The 26,736-nt window shown below is 40.5% G+C and overlaps 1 protein-coding gene across 1 annotated transcript; it reads left to right on the top strand.

Moving 5' to 3' along the window:
• Positions 1 to 239: 239 nt before the first annotated feature.
• Positions 240 to 26,492, top strand: LOC137378070 (protein-glutamine gamma-glutamyltransferase 2-like). Its single transcript, XM_068048135.1, has 13 exons — positions 240 to 475; positions 4,133 to 4,327; positions 8,802 to 9,044; positions 12,491 to 12,609; positions 12,807 to 12,935; positions 13,595 to 13,772; positions 15,465 to 15,600; positions 15,870 to 15,973; positions 17,653 to 17,895; positions 19,222 to 19,491; positions 19,984 to 20,144; positions 24,135 to 24,268; positions 25,049 to 26,492. The coding sequence occupies exons 1-13, from the start codon at positions 466 to 468 to the stop codon at positions 25,203 to 25,205; spliced, it is 2,079 nt and encodes a 692-aa protein (XP_067904236.1). The 5' UTR covers positions 240 to 465; the 3' UTR covers positions 25,206 to 26,492.
• Positions 26,493 to 26,736: the final 244 nt, after the last annotated feature.

Raw genomic sequence — 26,736 nt, 5'->3', positions numbered from 1 at the left:
GAAGTAATATTTCTGTACTTAAAAGGGCATTGCCTTTGTTGAAAAAGTGTCCCGACAAAGCTATTCCTTTGGTAGGAAATAAACGGATATTTGTCATTTTCATTATTAAGGCAATGTGTGCAAGAAACACAATGATACATTGACAACAATTTAAATCATTTCATTGTATATTTATGAATAAAAGTTTTTCTGTTATTTAGAAAGACAGGACTACTTTAATGGTATAAATTATTCACCTGGCTGTTCATTTTAAATAGAACCGAATTGTATACAGACCATTACTTGGTTTCAGTTATTACGTTGTGAAATTAAAAGCCATTTACACTGAGGAGTGGGAGTGGAAAAGAGAGAGAGAGAAGAGAGAGAGAAAGCATTCATCTTGAAACAAAAAGTCATTTGCACTGAAGAGTGGGTGTAAAAGAGAAAGAGAGTCAGAGAGAGAGAAAGCGTTCATCTTGAAACAACATGGCAAGCGGTGAGTCAAAATAGAGGATTATTTGCTTTGATTCTCTTTCTCTGATTTCCTTTTGCTTTTAATAACTGAATTTTGTCTGTATTATCTTCCTGATTTACTCAGATTTGCACTCTTCATAGCAAAGTTAAGGAATGGTATTTAGGGGAGCTCAATCTGCGACAAGTCAGGCTCTTTTGTTTAGCTGGTGTTTGTTTTGATGTGTTAAACTTTGCGACTCATTGAAAGCAAAAAGGAAGCAAAAGAAATGAAAGGAACACATGGGACAGAAAGAAAAGCTTTAGATCAAAACTGAAAAGATGAAATTTATATGGTTGTGGAGTCCAGGATTAGGAGGAAAGTCTAAAAATTAGAGCCAGACCTCTCAGGAGTGAAATTAGGAAACACTTGTCTACACAAAGGGTGGGTAGAAGCTTGGAACTCTCATCTGCAAATGGCAATTGATGCTAGATCAATTGTTAATTTTAAATCAGAGATTGATACCAAAGGTATTCAGGGATATGGCAGGTATATGGAGTTAGGCTACAGATCAAACATGATCTCATTGAATGCCAGAACTGGCTCAAGAGTCTAAATGGCTTCCTCCTGTTCCTTTGTTCCTACAGCTTGTTCTTCTTTTCCAAGGTTAATTATTCTTATTATTCTAATTTTAGAAAGGGTGGTATAAATATTACATTTATAAAGTTATCTATACATAATCAAAAATTGAAATTAAGGTTCTAGCTGTTTTTTGTGGTTATTTTGTTTCCTACAATGTCACAGTCAAATTGGAAACTTGCTAGAAAATGTCTGTGTTTATTGCAGAAGTGATTCTACTTTTAGCTCTATAAGTGCCAGAGCTGCAGTTATTTTTCTGCTTTTCTGGCTTTGGTGGAACTTATGGACTGGAAGCATTTCTCGAATTTAGATAGGCTGTCGGTGTTTTGAATGTGCCTCGTTTGTATCACCAAATGGATTCACAGAAAAGGTGTCATGCTAGGCCAGCACCTGCCAAGAACGAGGCACATTAATTTTGTCGTGAACATTGATTTTAAACTGTTACGGGAGTGAGGGGAGGACTGGTTGAAAAGGTCGGCTGTGGCTGGAAGGGACATTTGCATATTGGCAGATGGTGTTTGGAAGGACAAAGGAGCCATTCCCTGACATTCAACCCACAATGGACTTCTGATCACCAGGCGTTGAAGGTGGGGGAGCTCGCATTCCAGGTTGACTGCTAAGATGGCTGAATACACAAACGGACATGGTCAAACCAGCCAGTCACATGACTAATCTGCCTGGCAACGTGAGTTTTTTGAATTTGTACAAACAGTTTTTTGGAGAGTGTCTGTTTGCTTCTGGACTGAGAAGATCTCTCTCCTGTCTGCCTGTTCCCATCTCTCTCTCACAAGCCTCTGAATCCACTGAAGACACATGAACCCCAAGAGAGAAAAGTCTCCTCAGTGAACAATATTTAAGAAGAATACTGGGCCCCAATGAAAAGCCCAATCAAGGACACTACAGTGAGCTTGAAGAACCATAACAAAAACTCTTCAGATATTGCCTCAAACTTTTCCACATTATTTTATTCTGCTCTTTTCTATCTCCATCTGCATGTGTATAACACGTATGCATGCTAGTGTGGGCGTGTCATGTATCCGTAGGCGTTAACCGAATTAGAATTTAAGTTTCAGCTTAATAAATTTCAAATTTTCTTCTTTAAACCTAAGAAAACCTGCTTGTGTTGGTTTCTTTGCCTTATAATTGGAAAGCAGTGAACAAGGATTCACCAAGGGGAGCTAAAAACAGTGTATTTAAAATTAAACCCTGTTACGGTAAGACCAGGTGAAGGTTGAAAGGGACCCCTAGACCTCTTTCTCACCTGGTCGTACCAGAAATTTGGGTGATAATATTTGGATTGACCCACAGACAAACGATGGAAATTGGAAATGGGAAGCCAAATTGTTCCAATTAAAAAAGAGCAATTGTGTTGTGTGTGCTTGAATATTAACATGTCTGCAACTGAAGCGAGTATCTCCCCAAGCCAGGGTGACGTAACTTAGGATAGTTTCGAAGAATGAAAGGTTATCTCATTGAAACTTGCAAAATTCTTACAGGGCGTAACAGGGTGGATATAGATAGGATGTTTCCCCCTGGCTGGTGAGTCTAGAACCAGAGGATATAGGGCTGTATTTTATAAGCCTGCTGCCGATTGCTCGCGCGGGCTACACACCAAAGAGCCGCCACGATCTCCAGCATGGCGGCTCAATTAAATAGCCAGGACAGGCTGCCCCCCCGATCGTGTGGAGGGGGCAGGCTGTCGGACACGGCAATGGTGTCAGTTGCTTGTGCACAGGGGCTTGCACCATTTTTAAAGGGCTGTCAGCCCTACTGGCTTATTTTAACATTTAAAGAAAGATTCAATAAAATTATATTAATACATTTCTTTTGCCCCTCTCCCATCTCCCAACAACAATTAAACTAACCATTTGCCCTTCCCCCCCCAAAACACTTACCTCTACCATCTGACCTTCCCTCCCCCCCAAACTGCACAAAGGTTGAAGTACAATCCTTCCCACCATCCCCTACACCCATGATGTTAATTTGACCCAGCCCCCCCACACACCCGCCCACCCCCACTAGTGTAGCACCTTGTTTCCTCAGACAGGGATCTGAAAGCACAGGTTGCTGGCTGCTGGGCTGAAGATTGCGGTGTGCTGTCAAGATTAAGGATAAGTACATATAATAATTTTATTAATTTGCATATGCTGATTGTGGTCCTGTCACTGAGCTGCAGGGGGACTGCCATGGTGCCTCGTTGCCGCCAGAAGGATTGGGCCAAGCCCTGCTTGGCGTTGAGTTCTGTGGCGGGCCTCATCTGGGGCCATCTTCAGGCTGCCCCGCCACAGGTCCTGATTTTTAAAAATTTGTTTTGTGAGATGTGGGCATCGTTGGCTCAGGCAGCATTTATTGCCCATCCTGAATTTGCCCTTGAACTGAATGGCTTACTAGCCTATTTCAGAGGGCATTTTAAGAGTCAGCCACATTGCTGTGGTTCTGGAGTCACATGTAGACCAGACCAGATAAAGACAGCAGATTTCATTCCCCAAATCCCTAAAGGACATTAGTGTACCAGATGGGTTTTTAGAACAATCAACAATGGTTTTATGGTCATCATTGACTAGCTTTTTAATTCCAGATTTATTAATTGAATTCAAATCTCACTATCTACCGTGGTGGGATACGAACCCATGTCCCCAGAGCATTAGCCTAGGCTCTGGAGTATTAGTTCAGTGATATTACCACTACGCCCTCACCTCCCCAAGGGCTCCTATGAATCCAGCCCATAGGCTCAGAATAAGGGGTTGGCCATTTAAGACTGAAATGAGGAGGAATTTCTTCACTCTGAGGGTGGTGAATCTTTGGAATTCTTTACCCCAGAAGGCTGTGGAAGCTCAGTCATTGAGCATGTTCAAACAGAAATTGATAGATGTCTGGATACTAATGAGATCAAGGGATATGGCGATAGCATGCAGAAGTGGCATTGAGGTAGATGATCAGCCATGATTTAATTGAATGGTGGAGCAGGCCCAATGGACTGAATGGCCTACTCCTGCTCCTATGTTCCTATTAAGGATCTCCTCAAAGCTGCAAAACCTAACACACATTTTCCCTTTATTTAAGCTGTGAATTGTGTCGTGCATGATGTGAGTTACGTTGATTTTCATTGTGAGAAGAACAACCAAGATCACAGGACAGCTGAGATCAGCACCCAGCAACTGATAGTCAGGCGGGGACAGACCTTCAACATCATGGTACAATTCAACAGAAAGCAGTACGATCCAGACCATGACAGAATTAAACTGGTTGCTCAGACAGGTAATCAATTCTGAATGAGCTAGGGAAACTTCACAATGAATATTATATTAATTATAATTTAAAAAGAAGTTGTATTTCTTATTCATGTTCTATTTTTATTCCTAATTTAATAACGCATGCTGCTGATTTTATTGTGTTTGTTGTGTGTTTTCTGTGAACACTCCCTTTGATTGGTTTGTGTGGGGTAAAGAGCCAACTAAGTCAATGGTTGGCACACTGAATTTGGAGGATTCCTATTGAAAAGACGACTGGCTGATCTTGATATTTTTCTGAAGTTTGAATACCAACTGATGCACCAGACAGGAAGTACCAGACAGGATGTTGAAAGTGCAGTGTCAATTTTTAGACAACACATAGTAGTTTTATGTGACTTTTGTGGCCTACGATTTGTGCAACATCACTAAAGGAAGCAGCTAAACAGATTGTCTTCAGGTGCTGTGGTCAGTAACCTGCTTATTATTCTCTTCATAGGAGGTGGGCAATCTGATTTGAATGCGTTCTGAACATATGAAAAGAAGGTTGGAAAAAGACATTCAGGCCCATTTAAACTGCTTCATCCAGACATGGTACATATGGTATATGACCATGCACACCATCAATGTCACTAACCACACAATCTACTAGTAAGGGAAAGAAAACCTGCTGCCAATTGCAGAAATGTCATGGCAAATTTCTCTTTGATTCGTTATTCAAAGCTCATAACTTGTTACAATTGCAATTAGCTAGTAGCTCACCCTTTACAACTGGAATTGTCCTCTGCACTCAGAAACCTATTCATTGTGGTTTTTTTTATAAATCATGTAGGCATTTGAATGATAGTGAGTTCTTTTACTTGGACACAAGTAGGAAAGCTTCAATTTCTGTAAAAAAACAAAGACGGAATTTCTAAGTTAAGAACTATAGGGCTGGAACTTTCTCTTCCCACCAATAGGTTCACTGCACCGACCCCACCATGACCCCAATACAGCTTCTTGGAATGAGGTTCGTTCGACATTCAGATTGGGCTCCTGGTGGAATTCTTGCCAGCAAATGGAGTCTTGTCAGTGGCCTTGAGCAGAAGCTGAGCGATGCTGCAGGGGGACCACTGCTGTCACACTTAAAGCAATGGGAGTCCCAATAAAAAGGTATAAGAGCCTCGAAGGCTGCAACAAATCTCCTACTAACGGTGTCAGCTGAGACCAAAGCCTTCAGCAGAGGACCTAAGGGCCTTCCTATTGCTAACCCAGGGACTACTGCCAGCTTTTGGTTGGCAATTTCAAAGGGCAGCATTAACAGCATGGACAGGAGGGAAATGGGACCAGGAATCAGGCTCTGTCTCCCCTACTCCCATCAGTGCTTGTATACATCAGGTAGGGAAGGAGAAGTCAGTGACAGCCCTTCCCAGGAAATAGGGGGAAAAAATACAGCTTGAGTGGTGAGGCTGCAATTTTAACTCCTTTACCACTGCTATCGCTCTTCATTCAGGCATGGTAGTAAAGACAATCATTGTACAGTCAAAATAACCATAATTTAGCACCTTAACGATTAGGAAATTAAGCAATTGAACCCTCTAAACTCCTAGTAAGGAAGAGTGCTGGAAGATAACAAATTCTGGATCAAAGCATTAACAAAGCGAATCAGCGATGCAGGCAGCACTGTGTTTTCCTCTGACGTCTGCTATATGTTCTGAATGTGAAACAAAAGTTAGAGTTGAGGTCTTGTTAAGACCTTGTTAAGGAACAATTAATCTAGAACATCCAGATTTTCTTTCCGTGTGAAGCAATAACAGCAGGTACATGATTTATTTATTTAGAGATACAGCACTGAAACAGGCCCTTCGGCCCACCGAGTCTGTGCCAATCAACAACCACCCATTTATACTAACCCTACAGTAATCCCATATTCCCTATCACCTCCCTACACTAGGGGCAATTTACAACGGCCAATTTACCTATCACCTGCAAGTCTTTGGATGTGGGAAGAAACCGGAGCACCCGGCGAAAACCCACGCAGACACAGGGAGAACTTGCAAACTCTGCACAGGCAGTACCCAGAATCGAACCTGGGTCCCTGGAGCTGTGAGGCTGCGGTGCTAACCACTGCGCCACTCTGCCGCCCAAGGATACAGTTGGGGAGCGGGCTGGCGGATGGTGGTGTGGTAATGTCACTGAACTAGTAATCCAGAGGCCTAGGTTAATTTCCTGGGTACATGGGTTCAAATCCCACCATGGCAGCTGGTGGAATTTAAATTCAATTAATTAATTTCAAAAAATCTGGAATTGAAAGCTAGTCTTAGTAATATTACCATGAAACTATCATCAATTATTCTAAAAACCCATCTGGTTTACTCATGTCCTTTAGGGAAGGAAATCTGCTGTCCTTACCTGGTCTGGCCTACATGTGACTCCAGACCCACAGCAATGTGGTTGACTCTTAACTGCCCTCTGAAATGGCTTAACAAGCCACTCAGTTGTCAAGGATAATTAGGATGGGCAACAAGTGCTTGTCTTGCCAGTGAAGTCCACATCCCATGAAAAAAAATCAAAGGATAGATTTAGTGGTTGCCCAAAAGAGAATAAATTTTATTTAATCCTGGTGGGACTGGTTAAGTGTTCAGTGTTATTGTTTATTGTAGCATGCAAAAACATTCAGATTGGAAAATCAATAAGGTTTGTAAGGAGCATTTAGGCAAAGGTAACCAGGTGAAACTTTAACCCCTTCACCCTAACTCCTCATCATAGAACTATGCTAAATGTCATCTAGGAAACTACTAAGCGCTTTAATTTGGCTCTCATAAACCATTTTACATCAGCCAGTCCAAGACAGAGTCCACCAATGAAAGCCTCAGAGAGGCGATCCTCCTTGAGGAATTAAAAAACTCGCTTCCCCTTTCCAAAAGAAACCAGGTGGAGGAATAAAAGGTTCCAACAACCAGGCAGCAATCCTGGCTGATGATTATACACTTACTCACAAGCCCTTGCCCTAAGGGAAACCCTTCCTTGGTCACCTCCAAAAACCTGAAAAGGATCGAAGCTGGAAGGGTGATAGAAGGATGAACAGCCATGGGAGAGTAGGGAGAGCTGGAAACACAGGGGGTCCTCCTCAAGCCAAAAAGGAAAGTGCTGAGAACAGGAGTGATGCCCGAAAGCCTGTTTGTTTCCACTGTAACAAGGCAGGTCACCTTTGAGCTGACCGCTGGAAGTTATGGGGAAAACCCAGGGTACACCAAACCACTGCAGGAAAAGGGGCCCTAATGGAAAGCACAGCAGACCAGGCTGTGGCCTTAACTGCGGCAGTAAAACCCAGTAAATCTACCACTGAGAGTGCAGGAAAACCTAACAAAATCCCTGAGAGTTACCAGGATTTTGTGTCCAGAGGAAAAGTGACCCCATATCCTTCGAGTGAGTAAGCCCATATTCATCCTTAGGGATACACAGGCCACCCACTGCTTTCTGCTGGGAAAAGGAATGACCTGTCCCCCAGAGAGTGCACTGAGTGCTAGACTGCTATTAAAGGAGGAGGAATTGTAGGCCCACCCAGAGTGCAACCTTGTTTCAGGACCGGTAACTGTGAGGATTTTTCCCAGTTTACTTGTGGACGGGGTCAACCTGCTCCTGGGTAATGATCTGGCAGGAGCGAAAGTGATAACTTCCCCAGTGGTAACCATCAGTCATGCCTTGCATGTGATGCCTGCATTCCAAGAACAGATAACAAAAAATGATGAATACGTTAAACAAGATGTACAAATCAAGCATTATTTCCACATTTTTTAATTTCAACTTTCTTTAAATAAAGACTAACATTCCAACAGCCTTTTAGATTACTTTCTGTACCTGTTTACTAGCTTTTACACATTTGTGTGCACACGCAGCTAAATTCCTTTGCTCCTCCACAGTTTCTACTCTTTCATGGTTAAGAAAATATTCTGATTTGACCTTCTCAGATTCCAAGTGAATGACCTCACACTTCCTTATGTTGACCTCCAACTACCATAGTTTTTACCACTCATTTAGCCCGTCTCTCCCCTTTTTTGCCTTTTTGCTCCTACCCACGTAACTTATTGCCATCTAGAACTAGCTGAAGTCCTAGAACTATCACAGGAGACCGACACTTGAAGTTGTGAAGGTCAAAGCAGGCTACAACTATGAGTGGCAGACGTCCAGGCAGCGAAAGCATGCCTTTAAGACTCTGATACTCCTCATGATGACCATTCTTGCAGAGGTCAGTGCCCCTTTGTAGCACTCCTTTGCTGCTGTTTGGGTCACTCTTAGTAAGGTCATTAGCCAAGGAAGCAGAGGAAACCCCTAGTCCTTACAACAAATTTTGGATTGGTTGGCTGCAGTTCATCCATCTGAGCAAAATACTCTGTCAAAGAATTGCCTGTTCTAAGTGTGCGGACCCGTTACTTTGATGGAAGGTCAACATTTTTGATTATTTGTTAAAAATATGTTTCATCTGTTGTAGAATTAATTAATATCTGTTCATTTCATTTTAGGACCAAACCCTTCAGAGACATCTGGAACTAAAATCGTGTTTCCGCTGTCAGACTCAATAAATAAAAAGAGATGGAGTGCGGTTGCCATTTCCTCCTCCAAAAGCAGTTTGTCCCTAAATATACACTCATCGCCAAATGCCAAGATTGGTCGTCACACCTTAGTTCTGCAGAAAATAACTTTGGACCAGACTGTGATCTATCCACTTGGAGAGTTTGCTCTACTTTTCAACCCATGGTGCTCAGGTACTGTTCCTTATAATAGTAGATTATAATTATTCCTGCATTTAGTAAATTAGAACCAGATTGCAAATTAAAACAAAAGGTTATTACTTTAAGGTAGGATTACCTTTTCATGTACTCTCTTCAAAACTTGGAAGACTGAAATCGGACATATTCAGAAATAAAGCATAAATTAAATGTTGTTTTCTTCAGCATGTACTATATTTAAACACAATAATGCATTTTATGTTCTCAGATTTAGTTTTGGAACAGTTCATTTATTGAATGTGTATCAAGATAGATTCTGTGTTGGTTAAATGATGAGATCACAGGCATTTTGTTCTTGAAACTAAAATTAGATATGAAAATCTAAACAAACTTGAAATTAAGATTGATTTCTGATGATTTTGTGATCATAATGCCATATGACACAATTACATATTGTAACTGGCTGATTGGCAGTAAATGCATATGGTAAAATAACTATGCCCACTAAAATGGTTCCCAGTTCCATTGATGTGACTGGCTCATGTACAAAATGGTCTATTCAGTTTTAATGTACGGGCAGATTAATACTGCTAAAGAGACTAGCTTGGAGTATTGGAGGGGATTTTAACTTAGATTGGGTTTGGATCAGGTAGGATATTAAAATTTTTAAAAACTTGGGACCTGAACCCAGGAGGTTTAAACAGAGGTCGGACAGGAATGGCAGATAAGTGTGGTTGGTGGGCAACCTATCTGCTCCCAGGAGGCAGGTCACTGATTTAAATATTTTAATGAGGCTATGTAACTCAGATCTTATCTATCCTCCAGTTTAATGCTGGCCAGCCAGGTTTCCTGACTAGAACTCCTTGTACTTGCTTAGAAATCCTGCCCCAGTAAAGATAGGGGCCATTGTCTCTGTGCCAGGAATTAAGTTTTTAAAGGCAAAGTCTTTGTTTATAGATTTTATTAGAGGGGGTGGTACTCGCAAGCAACACAGATGATGATACAAAGGCTGTGAGAGACAACTTGTTACAGTTGATTAGCTCAGTCACAGGGCAGTTAGCACCTCTGGGTCTTTCCTCATTTCCTTATTATTGTCTTGCTTTTTAAGCTAAGCTAAAAGGTCAGTGCGTCACTTCCTCCATGACCTTCACTCTTGGTTTATGCTAACTTTCATCAAATCAGTATTCCAGAGAGTGGATCTCGTATCAAAAACTGTACTTACTTGTACAGAAAAGCCAAATATATAAGGCTGGATCTTGCTGGAGTGGGGAATCGCATGGCATCCCTTGTTGGTTAGGCTTTTTCCTTCACCCTTCCATTCAAACTTTATTTGAGATTTGTAACTCGCAGGAGCAGTCAGGGGAACATTGCATTTTGGACTTCAGTGACTGGTGAGAATCACCTTAACCAATGAGATTTAAGGAGTGAAATAAACAGAAGATGACTGAGAAGGTGTGTAAATTAGAGTCAAATCAGGTACAGAAAGATAAATAAAGGGAGAGAGATTGTATTAAGGGAGAAAGAAAAAAGAGAAGGAAAAAATAAGCAAAAAATAAAATGATTGACATAAGTAAAATCTCTAAGAGCAATTTACCACCCGAAGGAATGAGACCCCATAGTTTAAAATGCTCAAATTCTGGGCCAGAGAGGTTCATTGACATTGCACGAACAATTATCACACTGTTAAAAAAGATACATAACTATCATACTTAACTTTCTTCTGTGAGCAAATGGGCAAATAAAGTGAAAACTCAGCATGTTGTTAAAAATATCAGGGAGACTCAGGGTGAGATGCATGAAGCAAATGGTGGAGCAGCATAAATTGACCAGCAAGTTCTGGAAATTCATAACTCACGGTATGGCCGGGATTTAATGAGGAGGTGGTGGCCCCGCCCACCAGCCTATCCCGCCTTCGCCGGCCCTGGAAGTCACAATGCCATTTTGCATGCCTCAGGCAATTAATTGCCTCAGGTCATACCATCCACCCCTCTGAGGCAGGGCCAGTCACTCTTCAGTTACAGCAGCATCGCAGGCAGCAGTGGCCACTGCTGGGACTGCAGCCGGCCTCAGACACAATCAGCGAGTCGGAGAATAAGGTAAGTGGGGTCAGGGCTTGCCAGTGCCAATTGGCCAGGCCCCAGTGAGGCAGAGAGGGGTTGATCGCTTGGGCAGGGGGTATTCCAATGGGGGTGGCCCGTGCCACTGGTGGGGGGGGGGGGCAGCCCTCCACGGGGCAAAGGGTGCCCGATCGGGAGGGACACCCCGCAGCCTGAAAGGAGGCCGCCAGATTTTATTTGGTGGCCTCCCCAGGTGACAAAGTGTCCATCTGCTGCTAGTAAAATACCAGCGGTGGCAGGAAGAGGACCTTAACTCAGGTCTTATCTATCCTCCAGTTTAATGCTGGACAGCCAGGTTTCCTGACTAGAACTCTGACATTAATTGTCCACATAAGGGCCTCAATTGGCCTAAGGGCAGACAGGCCACCTCCCCCGCTGCTGATAAAATACCAGTGGGTGTGGGTAGACGATGAGCACCACAAGTCCGCCATCCCAACTGATTTTATACCCTCCTGCCTCCCAGGCCATTCCCAGGGGTGGGAGGTGGGGTGCGGGTGGTGGTGTAAAATTCTAGCCTATATCTCTTATTCCCCTGAACTTGCTGGTCAATTTACACATTAATAATGGCTTGTGTCGTTAACACACCATTATTTTTACTGCAAGATCTGGCCCATTGTCACTGAACGGATAATGCATCTAATCGAAAGTTATTTTCTTTGAAACAATGTGTACAGCTATGGTGATTTGATCTTATTTGTTGGTATTTCACAGATTAAAAAGATCTTTTTAATAATCATCATTGCTGATATGTGAATGATTTCCCAAATTCTAAAATTTCCACTGATAAACTCACGATCGATGGCAGTAAACGAAGACTTGCCTTTTAAATTTTAAATACCTCCAGTGCCCGAGCAATACTGGAATGCCAGGGGCACACAGGTATTCCTTGTTGTTCAATATTATTCACTCATTTGCATGTACCTGCCTAGAAATGGGACAGAGATTTCGACAGGTGGTGAAAAAGGGCAGGAATCTGACAATTTCAGGTCCCATCCCAATTTCCACTTTTACATACTCTGGTTGTGGCATTATTACATTGTAAATGATAAGGAAATTCCACATATTTGGTGCATCATTAAGTTCCTTGTGATTTAAACTCCTGAATATAACCTTCACTCCAGAACAGCCATTTTTCTTTTTAGTTTTTTGATGAAACATACACAAAATAAATCACCAAATACTCTCTTCATGGAAGTATCTGAACATTGAAAATGGCTTGCAAACTCCTTCTACTGTTGCACTATAATCTCGTGGTATGACGAATGGAGTCACTTAACCAGATTTGGAGGTCCCTGGCATTTTCTGCAGTTCAAAACTCATTGCTGATCCAGCAATTGTAATGATGGTGTTTTCCATTTTTTTTAGAGGATGAAGTTTTTCTGAATGATGATCGACTGCTAGAGGAGTATGTGCTGAATGAGCAAGGAATTATCTTCACTGGGTGCTCGGAATACATTCAGCATCTGCCATGGAACTTTGGACAGGTGTTTGTAAAACTGGGAAGACTTGCTGTTAAATTGTCTTTACCAACTAATCTCCAACTGTTCTTATCTCCTTGCATCCAAGTTGTTTGCTCACCCTGCTCTTTTCCTGGGAATTGTATATGAATATTACATAATTTAAAATGAATCATTTTTAATAGTGTTCATGGCACAAAACAAATCATCAATCTATTTTCTAGTTTGAAGAAGATATTTTGGACATCTGCCTTAAGTTATTAGACAACAGTCCCAAACATCTGAAAAACCCAGCAAAGGATTGTGCACACAGAGGTTCTCCTGTTTACATCTGTAGAGTAGTGTCTGCTATGGTAAGAACAGGAATGCTAAAACTATATAGTTAATAGGATTAATGAATAACAGCATAGCATTTCCAAGTACAACATGCTAATGTATTTTAGCTAAGTCTGGTACTGTTGACTTCTCATGTCTTTACGAGCTTTTCATTAACCCAGAATATTTTTAGGCCTCTTGTTGAGCTATATATTCTGGCATTCTTGTTGATTCAGTTTGGGGGTCAGGGTGGCATTTATACACAGTCTTTTGCTAGGGTATTAACTAGGTGGGGTAGAGTTAACAGCAGGTTAGATTGTATATGATGACGAACTCAATGGTCTTGCATCCTTCCATATTTTCTTATGCTATTCTTTGGTTATTTTTGAGTTATTTATCAGGCAAAGTAGCTGACAAAGCCACAGACTCTATTTAATAGCTTGAATCACATTGATGGCCATCTCAAGCCTCAATGTCCAGCTGAAGCTGTAGTTAAAACAATGGTAAACGAGTAATTCACTCCAAAACAGTGCTGATATCAGAAAATGAAAGATGGTTTAAGTAGTTCAGTCAATAAATGGTTGTGTATATTATCCAATAAATTTAAGTTATTGATCCCATCGATGTGTTTGTCTTCTTCATTGCTTTCATGACTTCATAACAATTCCAATATAAGTTTACTGTCTTACTCTTTCAGGTGAATTGTAATGATGATAACGGAATACTTTTTGGCAAATGGGATGGTTCGTACACTGATGGAGTACCTCCAGGGAAATGGAATGGAAGTGTTTCCATCCTTCGTCGGTGGAATAACAGTGGCTGTCAGCCAGTTTGTTATGGGCAGTGCTGGGTGTTTGCAGCGGTGGCCTGCACAGGTAATGGCAATTGGAATTTCACATAAAAATGAAGTTGAAACCTCAAAAAATTATGCATTAAAGTATTTTCCTAATATTTGAATTGGCCACTTAATGTCCTTAATTAGCTTCTGGTTGGGAAGGCTGTCACGGACGAAATTCAAATGTGTCGGGAAGGTGATGGGCACTCCAGCACCACCCACCCACCCCACCCCCACCGGCTTCCCATGCAATTTTATGGGACCCTGACATCATTCCTGTCCCTGGGGGGCCCATAAAATTCAGCTCAATGACTCATTTACATAGAGGGCTGAATTATACCAACCCCTTGATGCCGCGGGTCGCGGCACAGGGGCTGGTAAAATGTTGCGGGGAGAATCCGCCTCGACCTGCGACATGAAAATGGCCCACTGCATCTTACCGGCAGTGGGGGAACTTCCATCTGCATATTTAAATTGACAGCAATTATATTCAAATTAACTTACCTGTGTCCCACGCTGATTTTACGGCTTCCATTTGGCCTTTGCTTGCCTTTGGAACTCTGCACGGAGTTCTGAGGCGACAACCTAATGGGGAGGGCAGAGTAATAAAAATTTCAGGGCGGGATGGTGGAGGGGCAGAGAAATCAATTTTTATTGGATGTGGGGATGGTAGGAAGGGGTTAGAGGCCGTGTTATAAGCTTAAGGCGTAACGTTCGGGTAGGGGAAAGGAATGTGTTGATCATTTTGGGTATTGAAATGACCATTGAGGGGTTGGGGAAGGGCCATCCCACATATTTTTTATTGTTTAATAAAAATGTCATACTGCTGCCCATTTAAAAATTTGAAATAATTCTAAGGGCTTAAAGCTCTTTAAAAATGGCACTGTTGCCTACGCAGTGGTACCGGACGCTGCTGCCGGGGACGCGGATGCCGCCGCTACACATCATCGGGCGCGGGCGCTCCGCCCCACTGTTTAAATGAGCCGCCGTGTGAAATGGCGCGGAGGCTCTGCAGCAGCCGCTGAATGCAAGCACCCTGATGAGATTAAAGAGCGCTGTTGTGGACCGCAGCATGCAAATAAAATTCAGCCAAGAATCTACAGCACAACATGCTATTTAACTTAACAAGTTGGAGTGTTTTGAGAATTGCATTGCACATATTGTTCACTTCAGGCTACCATGCACACATCAGCCAGCAGAGGGAACTGAAAGAGAAAGTGAAAGTAAAGCAGAATAAAGAAGACCCCATTATGTTCAGCAGGGTGCTTCTGTCTCAGTCTCTGCCTCATATTTCTTACTAAACTTGGCTAAACCTCACTTGAGTCCCGAGAACATCACACAGGTCTATGCCAGCCTTTGTACCAAATAGGAACCTCCTTCATCTCTAATTACTACTTTCCATCCTGCTCTCATATCCCTCCTCCCCTCATGTATGCCTCATACCTCTCCTTATGTGTGCCAGTTCTATCTGCTTCAACCACCCCGTGTGTCAGCAAATTTCATATTCACTTCACTCTGTGTAAAGTTTATCAGCTGCTCAACAATAAAAATCAACCACACTGTTTTTCAAAACAAAAGTATTATCCTGAATCATGAAAATGTTTCTGCAAGCTTTATCTGAAAGTGCAATTCCAAATTATAGACTGAATTGGCTTTCATGAGCTTCTTATTCTGTCATTGTGGAAAAATAGAATAATATTAGAGATAATTTTATCATTTTCTCTTTCTTTAGTCTTGAGGTGCTTAGGAATTCCTACCCGTGTTGTTACAAACTTCGAATCTGCTCATGACACCAACGGGAACTTAACAATTGACAGTGAATATGATGAAGAAGGGATGGAACTGGAAAGATCAGAAGATAGTATATGGTGAGTTAAAACTGAATATAATGTATGAACAGTAATGTGCCCTTAAAATTACATTCTGAGATACTACCATACCAAGTCATGATGGTGTGAAGGTAATTTTGTAAGTTGAAATAATCATCCATTGTAATTGTAACTAGCATGTCAGGAAATATATTAACCAGAGCTCTAATTAATTACACCGATATAAGATGCAATTTAATTTGTTTAATGGGTTTCTATTTCAGTGAGAATTTAACTACACTGAAGGTATCCTTGTTGTTTTACATTAGGAATTTCCATGTTTGGGTAGAATCTTGGATGGCAAGATATGATTTGAAGTTTGGCAATGATGGGTGGCAGGCACTTGACCCAACACCGCAGGAGAAAAGTGAAGGTACAGATACAAATAAACAATAGATGATTATGTTCTTATTTGCATGCTAAAAATTTGAAAATAATCATTGACAGTGAGAGAATAGACAATAGTTGAATCAATGCGGTAATCTTAACTTTGGGAGTGGGAAACAAGTGGTTGCAGATTGTTGTCAACTATCATTTGATTTCTAACAATCTAAGAATGATTTATTTTGCACTTCCACGATGTAACATATCAATGTTGTAGTGGATTATAATCCTATCCCGTTTTTGGGACAATCCCGGATCAGGTGTACTTCTCTGATGATTACTCTCAACTTAATGTTGAGCAAGGCAGATCCCAAAGACACTCGAATGTGTCTGAAGGACTGATCTAACTCTCCCTCAAGGAAAGGAACCAGCTAAGAATATTAATGCCCTCCAGATAGCCTTTTTAACAAGTTTCAGCTGGATTATAATAACCGAGATATTATGAGGGTCTTGGAATTTCTGCTCAGTAATGTACCTCCTCACCAAAGAGCGTACGGAGACAGATTTACGAGTTAGTAATACAGAAGACTATGTGAGCCAATATAAATTTTAATTTATATAAAAGTTTATGAAAGAAATGAACATGCAATTCACAGTTGGTAAGACAGTCAATCACAACATTAATAGCTCTAGGAAAATTTAGGAAGTACAATCTTGTTTCTAGCAGAGAATCTAATTTTTAAATCTAAATATCGTTACAGTAAAATATTTAAGTAGGATATCCATCAATTATTAAAGCAATATTTACCTTAAATTCCTGAGTAGAAGACTATAGAGTTAACGAGATACCTCTGTTCCAGTTAAGGGGAGAACCAATATTTGTACCTTTACCATGAGAGAAGTTGGAGCATGTCCAATGAATGTCCAATGTGTGCTTCCAATATTTATACTGTTTTCAAGTTGCATAATTAATTTCTTACATATGGGTGTGTTACCTCAACTGCAAGTAAGTTCGTCTCCCTTTATTTCCCAAATAAGGCTATATAACAGTTAACTTCTAGGTAAAATCCATCCACGTTGATTTAGAACGATTGTATAACTATTAATTTCTAGGTGAGGCCGGGCCTCTTTGATTTCTAAGAAAGGCTAGATGTGAGCATTGTGATGGTCAATTTTCATTAATCATCTAACTGTGTTTCAAGATTATAATCTGGTTTTTGGGTTTGGTTAGCTTTGTCAAAAATTCAGTTGACTGTTTAGGGCTATCGGCATAAAACTATCTTATCAACTATTACACTGTGGTCCCTTTTGTGACAGGTTGCAAAACTATGTTATCAATGTTTCACTGTGTGATGAGGTTTGTGATGCTTGGGAGTGAATCCTCCCCATCAGAAGCTGCCTTATGGTTCTAAGTTGAGGCAAGGTTTTTCTCTGCGGCTTTTAGTATTATAGAAACAAACTTTTTTAACCGTTTGGAAGGTGAACCCTTTTTGAAATTTTTAAATCCTCATTCATAGGTAACTAATTCTTTGAACCTTATAGCCCCTCGTTATGGCTGGATTCCTTCAAGTGTCAAGTTATATTCACATCTTTTAGTTTCTGTGTAGGCCAGAATAAGAACATCTTACAAAAAATACCAAAGTAATATTATTTAAATAAAACAGTACCACAATTCAGATCACAGTAAAAATCACTCAGGCTGTTTCTTTATCATTTTATGTTTATTAGGAGTCTACTGCTGTGGGCCAGCACCAGTCAAAGCGATCAAAGAGGGGGAGACAGATATATGCTATGATGTTCCCTTTATATTTGCTGAAGTCAATGCAGATTGTGTGACTTGGGTCTGTTCTGAAAAGGGGAAAAAGATAAAAGTTGACACTAACATCAAACACGTTGGCCAGAACATCAGCACCAAGTGTGTTGGCAGCGATGACCGTGAGGATATCACGAACAATTACAAATATCCTGAAGGTAAGAAAAGAATACAAGCCTGTATTTAACATGAATTAAATAAATAGACATTTGTTTTGTATCTACACATTATTATTGAAGCATACATCTTGCTAAATGGTAAGATCCACTTGACAATTGAAAAATCTGCTCACTTGCATAACTTATTGTGTGGTACACTTTGAAATGTTGGAAAATCCTAGGGCTGTCAATCAGATTTAAAATTTTTGGTGAAATTTTTATTGCAATATAATTAATATAATGCATGGCAGGATGCATTGTAACAGTTCTTGGCTAAAGCTCTGAGATCAAAATTATCACAAAATTAAGTATAGATGTGGGAAGAGAAATCAAGCTATAATTATACTCTCATCCTCCCTTCCCCCCACACCCGCCACCCAACCACCCTTCACCATAACTCCAATTGTCAATTGAATATCGCCAGACTTTTTTTTTTGCTTCCACTAGCCTACCCAAAAGCCCATTTCTTGTATTTGGTATTGTGTGAAGAAATGCTTTCCAACCATCCTGAACATACCATTTGCCAGTCTGTATCTCTATCCTTTTGTCTTGTAGTCATGGTTTAACTTAAAGCAGTTTTAGAATTTATGCTTTCTACTCCAGATATTAGTGTCCTTTACATTTATGTTTTACATCTCTATTAAGTCTCCTTTCAGTTCCTTATAAGGCTGATGAATCCAAATTTGTCTAACCCATCCTCATAGTGCATTTCTCTGACATGACAGATCAACCTTGCCATCCTTCTCTGCAATGCTTTCAGGGCTTGGACATGTACCTTGTGCCACGGTGACCTGAACTGAATGCAGTATTCAAGGTGCAGCCTGTTCAGAGCACTGTACAACTTCAAAGATGATGATCTCAAACATGGCTACACCAGTGTGCTAATATAGCTCAGAATTTGGTTTGCTTTGTAACTTGCTGCTCTTAAATGATTGGGCATGGTTTGGATAAAGTTTATTATCAGTCCCAGATATGCCTCTGTCTCTCTTCCAGCTAGTTCAATCCTATTCATTATGTAAGTATTGTTCCCCTATCATTTCAGTGTCTATGTCCTTGTATTTACTTGCCTACACAGAATAGGCTTTCGAAACGATGACTAGCCTTTCCAAAGGCATGGCTGGACTCTGGAGCATGAAACCTTTCGGTAGATCGCCATGCTACCCTACCTGCTGTTGCCCCAATCCTTTGTGCTTCCTTCCTTTTCCAATGGATCAGTTAAGCAAATCATAATCCATTATTTCTAGTAACTCCTGATATGTGTCACCTTTATCAGGTAAATTACTATTTTGTTTCTATGGTAACAGCACTAACCCATTTGTTGTTAAGGCTCTGATGAAGAAAGAAGAATTTTTGAGCTGGCTGACAGAAGAAGAGTCCACTTGAAGCCAAAGAAACAACTTCAGATCTATTTGAAGACCAATGATCCAATTTACAATGGAACCAATGTTAAAGTGTCTGTGGTCATCTCTAACAATAATTCAAAGAAAAGAGTATGCACACTCAAAATCAGAGCTATGAAAAAGAAATACAATAAAGCCTCCAGAGTGAAATGTATAAAGAAGTATCAGCAGGAGATCACTGTCAGACCCAATGAAGGTAAGAAAACAGCTGTTGGTTTTATACCTAGCCTTTCATGACTTACTATTATGACAGATCATTTATTAAGGTTTGGTTATATTTGCATTAACTTCCAGTGTATCAGGGTAATCTGCTTCTATGCCAGGTATACTAAGTGGTGTAATGAAGCAAGTTGTTGAAATAAAAATTTACAGCAACTATGGATGGAATATCTCTGGTTAGTTGTTAAAATATTGAAACCATGCTTTCACTCCTTTTTATCAGAATGATGGACAGCAGTGGGTGAACTAAAATAGTACAAGTCTCTGCAATGTTTTATTGATATATATTTCAACAATAAAACATTGTAACAGTTTCCATCAATTATACAGTTTCTTTATTGAAAATTTAAAAGGTACCCACAAATCCTTTGTTTCTCTAGATGCTATGTGTTATGGCTAAAGGCTATTCCACTTCAAAACTTAAATCAGTTTGATTACCTGTCCCTTTATACCTGAATTAATATTCCAGATAAAACAGTGGAGATGGAAATGACTTATGCAGAGTATGGGGAGTTCCTTGACAAGTATAATCTAATCAGATTGACAGCTCTTGTAATTGATGGAGAGACAAATGAAAGTGCATTCACACTAAAGGACATCTCTTTGGTCAATTCTAACGTCACAATTCAGGTAATAACAAGAACTGTGTGTTTCTTGGTGCTACATCACTAGGTAAGGCGTTCTCAGTACTTTCTGATTGTTTTAACAGCTGCCACCATATTGTGTGTTATTGTAGTTGTAGCATAGTTAAGGCATTGTTGATAAAGCCTCTGAGTCTGGGTAAGGTCAACTAATAACTCTTCTATTATTTGCACATCTCTATTTACACTCTCCACAAGCCTCTCTGGCTAGCATCCTTCGTGCTGCTACTCTCTTCTTCCCAAACCCATTATCATGTGACTATTACATCATCATCACTCTAGTGGGAGGGGTTGCTCTCACTGCCGCTAGCATTAACCTTTTCAGGTCCTTATACTACACTGTGCACCTCCAGGTTGGGAATTACTATTATTTCTGTTAACTTCTCTTGATGAATCTATTTTGTCTCTTTTTCTTTTAAGCCTAACTCTAGACATTTGGAGTGGACTGTTAGGTTAGCCTCAGCTTTCTATTTGCTTTGAGTGAAGTGTGTTTCCTCTTCTTAGTCGATATGCTATTAATGAATTTCATTGTGACCTCACTGTCAGGCCTTAACTAACTGATCACACTGGTATTCACAAAAGTGAATGAATGGACCAATACTCCAGCAGTTTCCTAAATTCTTGATGCATTCACTGCTGTGCCCACTGGCTATACCGATTTGAAGGAAAAGGTAATATAGAATAATGGAGATGCAAGAGAAGAGACATAGGGGGAGTGGAATGAGACATGAGCTGCAACGGAAAACAGGTGGTATTTCATTGGTCGCCTGTTAGACACCCTGCCTGATATTCCGTTCCATTGACTTCAGTAGACCTGAATATTGGGCGTGTCGTATAACGGGGTGGGGTGGGGGTGGGGGGGGGGGTGCTGGTGGTGGTGGTAAATGCGAAACCAGCCACTTTGTGCTTCTGCCTATGTCCAAGTTTAATCCCCTGGAATTCTAGTGGAAAACAGAAAAATGCAAGAAGGACAAATAAAAGCTGGAGCAGGAAGTGAAGACAACATGAATAAAAATCACATTACAGCAACTGGAGAAAGAAGTATAAATAAAACAATCACAGAATCACAGAATTATTACAGCACAAAATGAGGCCATTCAGTCCCTCATGTATGCACTGGCTCTCCGCAGAAGCAATTTACCTAGTGCCACTTCCTCGCCTTCTCCCAATACCCTGCACATTCTTCCTTTTCAGGTACCAATCCAATTCCCTCTTGAATGCCTTGGTTGAACCTCCCTCCACCACACTCTCAGGCAGTGCATTCCAGATCCTAACCACTCACTGTGTGAAGTAGTTTATCCGTATGTCACCACTGCTTCTTTTGCCAATTACCTTAAATCTGTGCCTTCTGGTTCACGATCCTTCCACCAATGGGAACAGTTTTTCCCTATCTACTCTGTCCAGATCCCTTATGATTTTGAAAACCTGTATCAAATCTGCTCTCAACGTTCTCTTCAGGGAAAACAGTACCAACTTCTCCAATCTATATACGTAACTAAAGCTCCTCATTCCTGGAACCATTCTCATAAATCTTTTCTGAACTCTCTCTAATGCCTTCACATTTTTCCTAAAGTGTGGACACAATACTCCAGTTAAAGCCAAACCAGTGCTCTATACAAGTTTATCATAACTTCTTTGCTTCTGTACTCTATGTCCCTATTAATAAAGTCTATGATTAACTGTGCTCTCAACTTCTCCTGCCACTTTCAATGACTTATGCATATATACTCCCAGGCCCCTCTTCTCCTGCACCCCCTTTAGAACTGTACCCTTTATTTTATATTGTCTCTATGCATTCTTCTTACCAAAATGAATCACTTCACACTTCTCTGCACTAAATTTCATCTGCGACTTGTCTGCCCATTCCACCAACCTTTCTATGTCCTTTTGAAGTCCTACACTATCTCCTCACAGTTCACAATGCTTGCAAGTTTCGTATCATCTGCAGATTTTGAAAGTGCACCCTATACACAAAACTCTCGGTCATTAATATATATCAGGAAGAACAAGGGTCCTAACCCTGGGGAAGTCCACTACAAACCTTCCTTCAGTCCGAAAAACATCTATTAACCATTAATCTCTGCTTGGATACATCTCAATCTCATCTCAATCAACATTAAGTACAGAGAGCCTGTCCAAAACCTCCTCCTTATCAATTTTAAACCTTTCAAATGTCTGAGTTACCCCCTCTTTTACCATGACCTTGACAGCATCTTCTTCCTCGTGTTACGACCAGGTAAGAAAGGGGTTTAGGAGTTCCCTCTCAGCCTTTGCCTGGTTTAACCATAACAGGGTTTAATTCTTTAAAGCGCCGTGTTTTTAGATCCTCCTCAGTGAATCCTTGTTCACTGCTCTCTAAATGTAAGGCAAAGAAATCAACCAGACAGGTTTGCTTAGATTTTAACAAGAAAGGTGGAGGTTTATTAACCTTAAAACTCTAATTCGGTTAAAATGACTACAAATACGCGATGCGACCATGCTAGCATGCATACGTGATAAACACGCATGCAGATAGAGACAGAAAAAGTAGACAGAATAAAGGGGAAAAGTTTGAAGCAATAGCTGGGGTTTATTTACTGTCCTTTCATTTCGATGTAGGGTCTCTGATTACAGGTAAATCTTGCTGTTTTGTTGGGGCCCAGTGGACGCTTTTAAACTTGTTTCGATGTAGGAGTCTTATCTCTTAAAGTTTAAGTGTCTTCAGTGGATCTGGAAATTCATGATAGAGAGAGAGAGAGAGAGATAGCCAGGCAGGAGAGAGGTCGGGTGAAGTCTGACCCAAACTGTTCTGTGAGCAGTTCAAAACCAAACCTGGGCCAGCAGGTTAGTCATGTGACTAGTTGTTTTTTAAAATAAACTCTCCTGCATTTTTGTGGATTCCTTTCATCTTAGCAGACACTTGCAGTTATGGGGGTGGTGAGGGGGGTGGGGGGGAGGTGGTGGGGGGGTGGGGGGAGGACAGGGAATGGAATGCCAGCTTGTTCCACATTCAATATCTGGTGACCAAAATCCATTTGAGTTAATTGGATCAAGGAGCTGTTCTATTGTCTCTCCAGGCAGCTGTCTCTTAGTATGTAAAATATTTTCAGTTACTGCTGTGATTTCTTTAAACAATTATGTTTTCAGTACAACAACAATTTAAAATTAATGTTCACATGACAAAATTAATATGCCTCATTCTTGGCAAGTGGTGTCTTCATGACGCTTGGGTAAAGACAGATGCAATGCATTCATTTAATTCCTCTGCTATGCCCTCTGCCTCCATGCATAAATCCTCTTTTTGGCCCCTAATCAGCCCCATTTCTCCTTTTACCATCCTTTTATTATTTATAGGCCTTTAGAAGAATTTTTGATTCCTTTTTATGTTAGCTGTCAGTCTCTTTTCATACTCTGTCTTTGCTTCTCTTGTTTGCCTTTTCACTTCTCCTCTGAATCTTCTATATTCAGCCTGGTTCTCGGCATTCACCTGACATCTGTCACAAACACACTTTTTCTTCTTCATCTTATCTTATTATTCTCTATCGTTTTAATTATCTAGGGAATAAATCAGAAGAACTGGGATAAACAGAGTAGATAAGGTATGGAAGAAAAAGCAAAATCAGTAGAGAGAATGTGTGAAAGATAAACAAGGTGTTAGAACTAGTAAAAGAAAGTATCTCTAATCAAAGTATATGGGGTATAGGCACTGTATATATTCTGGCTGATGGACATCAAGAGGGAGGCTAAAATCAGGAAGGTACTTTTTCCCCAACAGTTGAGATGGATGACATTCTGGCCTAGAAGCCTTCTAGCTGCTGTTTTTGGACAGTGCCTAAACAACCTCATCGCTGATAGTCATTACTGGCGTAGCAGTGATTTGCTTTCCTCTCCGCTACAGACACAAGGCACTGCCTAGGGGCATTCATGTGCCAGAGGAATGTAGGGTTGAAGGAATAACCTGACATTTTGGTTGTTCTGAAGGATTGACTTGTTTCCTCAGGTCCAAGGTATGCCTGTGCTGTCCCGAGAGATGATGGCAGAAATCAGTTTTGAGAACATTTTGCCTGTGGTGCTGACCAACTGTATCTTCACACTTGAGGGAGCAGGTCTGATTGATGGTCAGATGGAAATAAGGTAAGTTGAAAATATACAGTAAACATGTGTACAGTAGGTACCTTGTAGGGACACCATAAACCTGCAACAAATTTGGACAAATACTTCATTAGGTTTAATATTTACCAGCCTGGAAGTCATGATCATGGTGCAATTAGATAATGTAATTAAAGATATGGTGAACAGAGCTAAAGTTAATAAAACAGATGTCAAGAATTGAGTAAATCTAAGGTTTAGGCTGGAAAGAAAGGTGTCATGGAGGATTATTGGAAAATGGGATTAGAAAGCATGGTGGAAATTTTAAGATTACTTAAAGGCTCTTTAATTACTTTGTTCTTATTTTACCTGTTCTTACCTGTCAGCTGTAGCTCTATTGGTAGCACTCTTTCTTCTGAGTCAGATAGTTGTGAGTTTCAGTCCCACTCCTGGATCTAAACACAAAAATCAAGACTGCCACTCTAGTGCTGTACTGAGTGAGTGCTACAAGTCAGAGGTGCTGTTTTTCAGATGAGTTGTTAAAGTGAGGCTCCATCAGCCTGATCAGACGGATGGAAAAGATCCCATGAAGAAAAGCAGGGGAGTGTCCTGGCCAATATTTATCTCTCAGGTGGCATCAAACAGATTATCTGGTCATTATCACACCACTGTTTGTGGGAACTTGCTTAGTGCAAATTGGCTGCTGTATTTCCTATATTATGATAGTGACTACAGTTCAAAAGTACTTCATTGGCTGTAAAGCGATTTGCGACAGCCTGAGATCATGAAAGGTGCTATATAAATGCAAGTCTTTCTTTTCTCTAGGGCTGGGACGTTAAATCCTGGAGAAGTGATCACAAAGGAGGCTTCATTTATTCCCAAGAAAGTGGGACTGAAGAAATTGACTGTGGATTTTGACAGCGATAAACTGAAAGATGTGAAAGGATACATAAATATTGACATATCTAAAGGGGAAAAATGATAGAAAAAGATTTTGGAAACCCCATTCATAATACAAATCTGTTAGGATATATGCTTGTAATTTTAGATATTTGCAATTTAGTTTTTTTTGTACAACTTCATTGAAGATACTGCAGTTAGCTGGCACATTAAGTTTTCATTAATTAATTAATTCAGACATAAAGTAATTTCAGTGCATGGATGTCATCTCACTGAGCTGATACCCATTCAAGGGTCAGGATGAATTCCAGAGACTACACTTTGACTTCTGTGCTTTATAAAGATGAAGAGGGAATCTAAATTCAGAGAGAGGTGGCCAAATATTGAGTTGAGTTGGTAACATTGATGGGTTGTTTGCTACCTGCCTTCTCTGACTGGCTGTAAGTAGACAAACAGTTACGTGGAAGACGGGCGAAAAGGAAGAAATGCTGATGGAGGAAGGCTAGCTTTTGTGCCCTTGATTTTTCAGTTTTCTAAATCCTGGTGCAGGGTGAGGTTGCTTGATTGCCTGTTGCTTCAATGGTCTTTTTATTTTGAGACTATGATACTCTCTTCAGACATCATTCATCTTGACTTTGACCTCAATGTAATTATTCCTGCACTTTAGATCTATACCCACAACCCAGACCTAGCTCTTGGGTTTCAGTGATGTGCCAGCAGTTAATTGGTCTCATGTATCCTTTCCCAATATTGTCACAACATTTAGCAGGGGACTGGGTAACATTCTATCCAGCTTGACCCATCAATCAAAAACTCTTTTACATTGGAATACATAGGATATACGGCACAGAAACAGGCCAGTCAGCCCAACCAGTCCATGCTGGTGTTTATGCTCCACTCGAGCCTCCTCCCATCTTTCCTCATCTAAATTTATCAGCGTAACCCACTATTCCCTTCTCCTTCATATACTTGTCTAGCCTCCCCTGAAATGCTTCAATACTATTCACTTCAACCACTCCCATTTGTAGTGAGTTTTACATTCTCACAACTACTCTTAAAGAAAAATAATTTTTCTTTTATCATTGCAGAAGATTGTGACATTGTAACTACATGAACCCAAACATTTGTGATCTTTACATTCTTTCACTGGGTCAAAAGTACAACACATGGAGATATTTAATATGGCACTGCTTTCATTTTTATAGTGTCTTCCAAGAAAGGGTAAAATGAACCTATTGATAAAAATGAAAGACTTTTAGGAGAGTAAGTGAAATGTACCAGTCTTTTGATCACCAAGTGTATGAACTCTGGCTATTCTGGCCGACTCTCTTCTTGATAACTGCTTAAAATAAACCAGGCATCAAATGAATTCTGTTTACCTGTATTTCTCAGTCTCTACTCATTACATTAACTATGGTTTTCCATAACAACACATTGTGAGTGAATGCTCTAAACTGAAGAGACTCGTGGCATGGGGGAGTGGTCCCTGGATTTCCTGCTGTAATTTTGGTGGAGAATTGGTGAGAACCCTGGAGAATTGGCAGAAGTGGCTGTTTACACCGTTTCTCCGGATTTGTCGCTGCTCTCTCAATGAAGTTATGGCGGAAGATTGT

The sequence above is a fragment of the Heterodontus francisci genome, chromosome 16, assembly GCF_036365525.1.
Source record: "Heterodontus francisci isolate sHetFra1 chromosome 16, sHetFra1.hap1, whole genome shotgun sequence".
Lineage (NCBI taxonomy): Eukaryota > Metazoa > Chordata > Chondrichthyes > Heterodontiformes > Heterodontidae > Heterodontus > Heterodontus francisci.
The sequence above is the reverse complement of the archived record's forward strand: the minus strand, read 5'-3'. Positions and strand labels throughout refer to the sequence as shown.

Coding starts and splice junctions, on each gene's coding strand:
- LOC137378070 (XM_068048135.1), top strand. Junction 15,601..15,869: donor AGATCAGAAGATAGTATATG/GTGAGTTAAAAC, acceptor GTTTTACATTAG/GAATTTCCATGTTTGGGTAG. Junction 17,896..19,221: donor CAATTACAAATATCCTGAAG/GTAAGAAAAGAA, acceptor TTTGTTGTTAAG/GCTCTGATGAAGAAAGAAGA.